The sequence below is a fragment of the Hibiscus syriacus genome, unplaced genomic scaffold (genome assembly GCF_006381635.1).
Source record: "Hibiscus syriacus cultivar Baekdansim isolate YM2019G1 unplaced genomic scaffold, ASM638163v2 tig00110674_pilon, whole genome shotgun sequence".
NCBI classification, from domain to species: domain Eukaryota; kingdom Viridiplantae; phylum Streptophyta; class Magnoliopsida; order Malvales; family Malvaceae; genus Hibiscus; species Hibiscus syriacus.
Genome location: NW_024062819.1, coordinates 175,962 through 185,832, shown reverse-complemented (window position 1 = coordinate 185,832; position 9,871 = coordinate 175,962). Strand labels below are relative to the sequence as shown.

Here is a 9,871-nt window from a genome sequence, read left to right as displayed (position 1 = left end):
GGTAGTTTTCTCCATTAATGACTTTATAAGGTGCCATTCAAGCCTCTCTATTTAGCTGGTACAACCTACTAAACCGAGTGCAGGGTCCTGGTCTGCTCCATCTGAAGGCGAATTAAAATTTAATGTGGAATCTTCAGTACAAGGTAGTGTAGGGGCTGCTGGAATCGGCGGACTCCTTCGTGATCATAATGGTGAGACCTTAATACGCTTCGCGAGACATATTGGACAATCAGATTCTACTAGTGCGGAAATGGTTGCAATCTTAGAAGCATGTCAGTTATCTAGATGGATGCATGATAACATACTAATAATAGAGTAGGATTGTTTGATGGCTATGAATTGGATCGAGAAGCCGAATATAGTGCCAGCGCCTTTCAAAGATTTAGCAGGCGAATGCTTCAAGATTTGTAGAAGACAAAACTGGAAGGTAAGATTCACTCACAGAGAAAGAAACGCTGAGGCTCATGAATTAGCTCAAGAAGGAGCGCGGAGAGTTCAACCGTTCATATGGATGAAAGCTAGTGGGTAGTTACCGTGTTGCTGTTTGGAGTGTTCACGCCCTGTTGGCATGCATGTAGTGGTTGCACACCCTCTTATTGCAGGTGAAAGCAGGCATGGCCCCATTGCAGATAAGGAATTGCGTTGGTACCTATATTCAACCGATTCATCCAGGTAGAGCAAGTGAAATTAATAAGTGCTGGAGCGATCCATATGGTTTGTGAGTGTCGGATTGATGTTGTTAGCTAGAAAATATTGGATGAATAATGTGAAGAAACTGTCTGGGTTGGTATGCGTGGTTTGGATACTATGGACATATACTCTCAATGTATGACGACATTAGAGACCGAAGATGGGTTGTGTTTTAAGAGAGCTTCAATGAACTCAAGAGAAAGGGTTCGATTGATGCCATCGTGGAGCCTCTACACCTCTTCTTAATGAGGTTCCTATTGAGGGACAATTGAGTCTGCCTTGTGGAGAAATTCTAAATACGGGAAGGTATCGCTGTAAACCTGTATTACCTTGTTTTATATGTGTTGTTATGAGTTTTATCCTTGTTGTATTGACTTGAGCATGGTATATACTCTTTTTCCTTCACCTAGATATAGAGAAGTTATCTAGGTAAGTTTTTTAACGAGGTTTATATTCTCGTCATCACCTAATCGCCTCACTTAAAATATAAGTATCTTTTCAAAAAAGAATGAGATCAAGATTAACTTTAAAGAAAATAAAATTAAATCCATAAAAATATAAACTTTAAGAGTTATATGTATCATTAGAAATTTAGAATTGATAATGATATAAATGATAAAGAAAAATCATAAAATGTTATTAATTATTAATTACTTTGATCGTACAGTTCAATAATTAATTTAGCCTCACTTGAATTTATTAAGTGTTTTAGGATGATTTATTTTTCTTTAATGACGTAAATTCAAATAATGATATTTATAAGAAGTAAAATTGAATCTAAATAGTTTAAAATATTAAAAAAATAATTTAACCATTTTTGTACATCGTCAAAAGTTGCATGCTTGGACAGCATACTATACTAGTAAACAAAGAGATGGACAAAAGTATCCTTCAACATATCCGTTGTCTCGTGAATCATAAAGTTGATAGGTCGCCATCCAAATTTCTATTATTAAAATACATAAAAATATTAAATTACCTATTTCTATAATGCAAATAATATATTTTAGTTATAAATTAATTATTTCTATAATAATAATAATTTATAATTAGAATAGGATTATGGTGATGAACGATAGCCACTGGCAGACAGGGACGGACATAGGATTTTAAGTTATGAGGCAAACTTGAATTTATAAAATTTTAGGGGGCGAACTAAATTTTATGGGAAGGAAAACATATTTCAATGGAAAATAAATAAGAAATCTAAAATATATGGTAATTTTAGATTTTTAGGGGGCGACCGCCCCCACCCGGCCTCCAGAATCATCATTGCTGGCAGAGCTGTCTCAGACATTTTCGAGTCTTGAGCAAAAACTCAAAAATTTACATTTATAAAACGAAAGTATATTTTATTATTTTAAACAATTAATTAAATACTATATAAATAAATCATAAAACTGATTAATTTCTGTGAAAATACTTTATTTTTATTATTTTATTAAAAACGCCTTAAATACATCTAAGACAGAATAAATATAAAGAAATTGAATGTGTATGATACATAGCTTGATTTTGAATAATAAATAAATAAAAAGAATTGTATATTATTTTATTGTTAGATTGAGATTGAAGAAGACTACAAATTAAAGAATATTTGATAAATTGAAGAATACGATTTGAATAAAATAAAAAAATGTGATTAAATTTAATTTAAAATTGAATGAATTAATAAGAGAATTGAAAAAAGAATGTCAAATGCTAAAAAATTTATGAAATTATAAAAATTAGGGCTTTAATTATAAATATAAAAATTGAGGCCCTAATTATAAAAAAATTGGGCGCTATGAGTGGTTGCTTAGAGTGATCCTATTGGAGCCGACTCTGATTTTTAATAAAAAAATATAATTAGTTATATTTATATTACAATTGAAACTAAAATTTCACAAAGGATTAATTTTAGATAGATTATTAATTTTTTTAAACATATATTATTAAAATTCTTAATATTTCTTTAGTAAGAATAATTTAATTAATAGTGTTCATTAGTATGTTTAATGTATTTCAACATGTGATGTTAACTTTAAAATATTTTATATTAAAAAATTCTCATTAAAAATATTCATAATGTAACATATTCTCAAGATTCAATAATTTTTTACATTACAAAAATGAGATTTAATAATCGATAATAATTCTCAATAAAAATACAAAACAAACTCAAGAGATATAAACAGAATAAATGAGAGAGATTTTCAATTTTATTGTACGGAGTCCAATACCTCAATTTAACTCTGACAAATGTAATAATATATAATAATTTATAAATAAAATTATTATATATGTTTTCTAAAAATATTAAATTTAAACACCAATCAAGTCACCTAAAGGGAATATTATTATCTTAATAGATTATGAGTTCGAGTATCTCGTCTATAAGAATGTTTAAGCGTTTATTAATGAATGAGTGAAAATATTTCAAATAAATATTATCTCATAATCACTCTAAATTAATATAAAAATATTAAATTTAACTATTTTAAAAATCTCAAATTTTACCATACACTCACCGTTAAAAAAAATGAAGAGATGTACATTTTAACGGTCCCATGAGGGACAAACAAAACCACCGCCCACAAAGGCTAATTGTCCTGGTTTCCTTTGTTAGTTTCTCGAAAGAATGTCTGTGAATCTTTATAAACTCTCCATTTACTTATTGCTGCTTCTTCAACATCAATGGCTTCTTCATTACAACACTTGCTCAACGAACAAGGGTTCGAAAAAGGCAAATCGTTGAAGAATCCCAGAGATTTCAAAGCACCAGATGAGTCCATACAACTGCCAATTTACATCTGCCATGGCCGAAAAAGCTCGGAAACTTCGAACCACAAGGACGACAAGACTATTACTCGAAAAGGGTCTTCCGTGTTTTTGTCTAAGAGGGTGTCGAAACTGAAACCCGAAGAGCCTGCAATAGATGAATCCGCCATTAAAGCTGTGATATCACTGCTCAGTGGCTATATTGGCAGGTTCATAAAAGACGAGACTTTCCGTGAAATGATCAAAGAAAAATGCAGATCTTGCTTATCAAAGTTGAAAGCGGATAATCGAGTTGTTATGGATATCGAACTTGGAATCGAGAGCATTGACAAGTTAGTATTGGATCGAGACAACAAACTGGAAGGAAGGATGAAATTAGTGAAGAATTCGATTAAGCTTTTGAGCATTGTTGCTCCCTTGAATGGTTCAACTTGCAGGGTTCCCGATTCTCATCTCTCGGTGTGTGCTCGGTTATACCTATCGATAGTTTACAAGCTCGAGAAGAACGATAGATTATCGGCTTGGCATTTACTTCAAGTGTTTTGTGATTCGGTCTTTCTAGCAAGAACCCATTTTTTCCCAGATTTATGGGACCATTTCTTCCTTCCACATCTTCTTCACCTTAAGGTTTGGTACCACAAAGAACTTGAACTTCTCTGCAACTCAAACAATGCCCCGAAAGAGACGAAATTGAAAGCTTTAAGTAAGCTCTACAATGAGCAAATGGATATGGGGACAGCTAAGTTCGCTATGTATTATAAAGAGTGGCTTAAAGTTGGAGCTAAAGTTCCACCAGTTCCTACAGTGCCTTTGCCATCAAGTTCTAGTTATGGATCATCGAGAAGACAATCATCCGATTCGTATGCTTCATGTTCTGTTAATCGAAACTTGAAGTTACTAATTTAGATTCGGTCATTTTCTCTTGAGAATTCTTGACTTGTTTTCTAATTGTTTTATATGTTCTAAAGGTATCAAAGTGTGTTCGTTGCCACAGCTGAGAGGCAATCGATGCTGCTCGATCGTCGAATCAGGGCATCAATCGATGTATGTCGCCTTGAGGATGAAGAAATCTACATCATGGTAATGTAAAAACAGCAATTGTTTTATCTTACTGTTAGATTAGAGAGTATCATTCATGTTTCTGAAACTTTGCAGGACAAGACAAGGACTCATCGAAGGTCGTCATCATGCCAGATTTATAGCACTCCAAGAACTGAATTATTGCCCGAAACACGAAAATCAGGCCGTTTCCGGCTGTTCACCTGCCGAACTAGGCCAACAGGATGCTTGGTAAAAGGGAAAATCGTTGTCGGAAACAATTCAATGAGAATGTTGGATAATGTGGATCTTCCTTTGAGTGATCTAAGCAAAGTCATTGCCACTGTTTGCTCGTCGGATATTCTAAGTGACTGCGAAATCGCAATCCGGGTAATGACCAAAGCATGGTTGGACTCACATGGTGATCCTGCCATTGAAGCTGCATTAACAAAACCACCTGTTGTCGAGGCAATCCTCGAGGTTTTGTTTGCTTCGAATGATGATGAAATTCTGGAATTAGCGATATCAATTTTAGCAGAATTTGCGGATAGGAGTGAATTGAATAGGCAGATAATACTTAACTCAGATCCACAGCTCAAAGTCTTCTTAAAACTGTTGAGAAATAGTAGTATATTTTTAAAAGCTGCTGTGCTGCTTTACTTGTTGAAGCCAAAGGCTAAGCATCTGATATTACCTGAGTGGATTCCTTTAAGCCTTAGAGTTTTAGAGTTTGGAGTGCATTTGCAGACTCTATTTACTGTAAAATGTAGTCCTCGAGTCGCCGCGTTTTACGTCCTAGACCAACTCTTAACAGGTTTTAATGAAGATAGAAACTTAGAGAATGCTTGTCAACTGGTTTCGATCGGGGGATTGAGCCTTCTGATAAGGAATGTTGAGATCGGTGGTTTTCTCGAGAGGAAAAAGGTTGTTTTGATCATATCCTGCTGCATTCGAGCCGATGGAAGTTGTCGGAACTACTTAGCTGATGAATTGAACCTTGCATCTCTAATCGAACTTATCATTGTGAACCGTAAGAATTCTAATGGATCTGTTATTGCCTTAATAATTGAGCTCCTCTGCCTAAACAGGTACTGATCAGATTACGATTTACCTTGATTTTCTTATTAGTTCTCGAACTTCAAATACATATCCTTATTACCAAGTGAATGCTAACAGAAGAACATTGATAACAAAGTTCTTAAATGATCTGCTGAATGGGTGGGGAGGCTTGAATACCATGCACATTCTATTAGCATACCTAAAGAAAGCTGTACCCGAAGAACGCCCCATGGTTGCAGCTCTCTTGTTACAGCTTGATCTGCTGGTAACTAATTTCATTGTCATTCACAGCATTATATACCAAAATCGATGCCTCTATATCCATTAGATATTCAATCTTTTTTTCTCCATTAATATGGTACCTTGTACCCCAAGAAAGAGTATAATTATGAATATTTTGACTCGAAACTCATGGATTAAAGTCGTTTTACAGGGAGATCCTTTGAGGTGCAGTGTTTATAGAGAAGAAGCAGTTGAGGCAATTATAGAATCTTTAGATTGTGAAAAGTGTAATGGAAAGATTCAAGAACAATCCGCCAAAGCACTTACGATGTTGGGAGGCCGATTTTCTCACACGGGAGAGGCAACAACCGAAACTTGGCTTTTGAAACAAGCAAGCTTTCATGAGAGCTTAGGGGATGCATTTCACATGAAGGATATAGGTGACAATTTCTGGGTAAGATTGCCTATATTTAGTTGCAAGATATCAAGCTTCTCAATGTAGCTACAATTCTTCAGATAATTCTTTTCTGATGTCGATCGATTTTGTTTTCGCTAGCATGAAGAGGAGGAAGAAATAGATAATTGGCGAAGGAAAGCTGCAATGGCATTGCTTGAAAGTGGTAACAAGAGATTCTTAGCTGCTCTTTCGAATTCCATGGCAAAGGGCATTCCTAGTTTAGCACGAGCGAGCCTGGTAACTATTGCCTGGATGAGCCGCTTTCTGAATTCGGTTAGAGATAAAGATTTCCAGGTCACGGCATCCTCAATACTCGGGCCACAGTTGGTAGAATCCTCGAATTCTGATCGAGTACTTGAAGAAAGGGTGCTTGCTTCTTTCTCATTGCAGCAAATCACAAAACGCTGTGGTGACATTTTCAAAGCTAGCCATTGTCAATCATTGAGAGTTCAACCTGTTCATCTTTGATAGAATACGGATCCTGGTGAGATTATTCAATCATCACAAGCATCGTGTGGCACCGGTAGCCAGAGCTCGAGGCCTAGACGGCCCCGGCTTGTTAAAGAAATGCAGAGATTCAATACTTAAAAGTGATTTACATGTATTTAAGTGCTTAAACATAACTTTTTCAGAACTAATACTCATCCCGAATCCGAATAACATAACATATTGTCCATTCTCCACGGAATATCACAGTTTTGCCGGATCGGTTAGCATGACAAATGATTCCAATGACCATTTGTTTTCATCTGAAAGATAATTTTTCTCCAAAGTTGTGCAAAATCTCTTCCTCAAACATGGGGTCATGCCACATGGCTACTAGGCAGTGGATGTTCGGATTCAACTGATATCTCAAATATCCAACAAAAAGAGAGTTTGTGGTGGATATATTATCTAGTGGTGAAAATAATTGGCAGATCTTTCCACCGAATAATACAATTGTCTCATTCAAATTGGGCCGCCTTCACATGCCTTACTCCGCTAAAACATTCTCTGCAATAATTTTCTTGGGAAATTCTCTAAACTCTTGGTACCATTGAACTATACTGGTTACCGATGGATAAAATTTTCTGCAGTATGATTGTTTTAAGGATATAGCTATACATCGAACCTCCTTGTTTATCAGGTAATATAGGAAAGAGTGTCTGCAAACAATCAACCGGGTTCTCACACACACTTTTGCAGATTAAAAACACATCCTAACAATGGAAATTCTCTAAAACTCCATGGTCTTCATAAGCCATGTCAACTTGGGGGATATGATAGTGTCTTCAAACAAACAAATCATATTAAAATTCTCACACACTTTTGCATATTAAAAACAGACAAAAAAACAAATCATAACAATAAACTCCATGGTCTTTGTAAGTTACCAGACTTATCTTGTATATACCGGAAAATTTTACCGCGCACGTCACATATCGCAACGTACCATTAAAACGAAATATCAAATTATACCACAAGCAAATTTATCCTTATTATATAAATATTAAAAATTTATTTAAATTTAAACATTTATTAAAATTTAATTTTAATAAAATTATAATTTTTAATAAAATTATAATTTTTAATAAAAATAATAATGAATTTAAGTAAATTAGGAATTTTAAATTATATAAGTTAAGACCGTCATCATAATCAGTAACCGTCGGTGAACTCTTGACTCGCCAAAAAACCAATTCGCCTTCGCTCAGTTCGGCGTCGCACAGCGTCATCCGTTTGAAGGAGAAACTCTGCCGTTTGCGTATGCCGTCGTCTTGTTTTTCTTTTTTTTTTCCGCCGGTGACCTTCGAAACATCTTCCCCGACCGTCTTCCGGCCTATCCAGACCAACCACGACCGCCGTTCTCTTTCGTTCCCAACCGCCGCCGCGTGTAAGGCCATATCACAGTTTACTCCGGTCGTCTCTTCCAATTTGCACGTTCAGGTAAATTTTTATTTTGTTAATGGTAAACTTATATTAAAACCCCCTATATTTGTGTTTTATTTCGAATGGTTAAATTCATGAAAAAAAAACCCTATAGTTTCCTCCATTTATATTGTCGTCTGTTTTATTATACATGGTTAAATCACATGAATCCTCTCATACTTTTGTTTTAATTTAAATGTCCAAATTACATGCAAACCCCTATATTTTTCCCTATTTAGATTTTAGAATTCTAGGTTTTAAATCTTCTATAATTTGTACAATATTTTTATTTTGATAATTAATTTCAAATGGACTCTTTGATTTTAATTAATAATATTATTAATAATTTATTTTATTCATTAATTTTTATTAACATTAATTTCATATCATTTGGTATTAATTGTGTAATTATGTTATATTTTTGCATTATTTTTTACCATTATTTTTTAATATATTTGTGATTTATAATGCTTACTGATGATTTGGTTGTAGGTCCTTTCAAAAAATTAGTGATGTAGATAAAATCAAATTTAATACAATGCACAACTCAGTAATTGCTCCAATTAGAATAATGTGAAATTTCATGAATGAAGTTGGTTCTCTTGAGAATGTTGGATTTATATAAAAAAAAATTGTACAATTGCATACATATGATCAAACGAGAAGAAACGCAAGTTAATGATGTTGAAATGGTGATGACATATCTTTATGGAAAGCAAGAACTTGATCCATTATTTTTTGTGAGGCATATGAGAGATGAACATGGAAACCTGAAGAAGTTATTTTGGTGTGATGATGTATCACGTATCGATTATAAGGAATTTGGGCAAGTACTTATATTTGACACTACCTGCAAATGCACTGCATACAACAAACCATTTGTAGTCTTGGTTGGCGTTAATCATCATCGAAACACAATTCCATTTTGATGTGCATTGGTAATAAATGAAAAAGAAGATACATATGTGTGGGTTTTACAATAATTGATTGTAGCGGGAGATGACTATAAACCACTTACTATCATTACCGATGAAGATAAAGCTATGGCAAATGTCATTTCTCAAGTTCTCCCAAAGGCGAAACATAGACTATGTTTATGGCAGCTTATGAGGAATGTCAACTGAAATGGTAATAAAGAATTTCACGGTGGATTTATGAGATGCGTTGACAAGTGTAGAACACCATCAAATTTTGAAAAGGCTTGGACTGAATTAGTGCATAAACATAAATTTGAAGATAGGAGGTGGATAAAAGAATTGTAAGAAACCAAGAAAAAATGGGCAGAAGCATATATGCAAGGATACTTTTATGTATGTGAATTTATTTATATTTTAAAAATACTTTAATTATAGCTGAATTCATTTTATATTTTCTTTTATTTATTGTATTAAATAAAAATTACTAAAAAAATTATGTGCAACAATGAGGACTACTCAACGTTGTGAGTCAATACATAGAACACTTAAAACTTTGTTGGACGAAATGGTAATGTTGTATCGTTTTGTTACATATTATCATAAGGAACTACAAACTTTATGGTGGGAGGAAGGTCATCAAGAGTACATGACAACAGATGAACAACCATATTGTGACGGTATATTAGTAACTTTAAAAACTCATGCAACACAAGTATATACAAGAAATTGTTTTGCTACTTTATGCAAGGAAATATCGTATGAGGTTTATTATTTGATCAAAGATATTATACCAGATAATGGAAGTATGTGTTACTGGCTA

The 9,871-nt window shown here is 33.9% G+C and overlaps 2 protein-coding genes across 2 annotated transcripts; both read left to right on the top strand.

The window, feature by feature from the left end:
• The first annotated feature begins 3,242 nt into the window (after positions 1 to 3,242).
• LOC120137584 (putative E3 ubiquitin-protein ligase LIN) lies at positions 3,243 to 4,539 on the top strand. Its single transcript, XM_039153305.1, has 2 exons — positions 3,243 to 4,340; positions 4,419 to 4,539. The coding sequence occupies exons 1-2, from the start codon at positions 3,367 to 3,369 to the stop codon at positions 4,537 to 4,539; spliced, it is 1,095 nt and encodes a 364-aa protein (XP_039009236.1). The 5' UTR covers positions 3,243 to 3,366.
• A 15-nt stretch (positions 4,540 to 4,554) lies between these two features.
• LOC120137470 (putative E3 ubiquitin-protein ligase LIN-2) lies at positions 4,555 to 6,709 on the top strand. Its single transcript, XM_039153201.1, has 4 exons — positions 4,555 to 5,576; positions 5,665 to 5,812; positions 5,981 to 6,223; positions 6,326 to 6,709. Exons 1-4 carry the CDS (start codon positions 4,774 to 4,776, stop codon positions 6,692 to 6,694), a joined length of 1,563 nt encoding a protein of 520 aa, XP_039009132.1. The 5' UTR covers positions 4,555 to 4,773; the 3' UTR covers positions 6,695 to 6,709.
• The last annotated feature ends 3,162 nt before the right edge of the window (positions 6,710 to 9,871 follow it).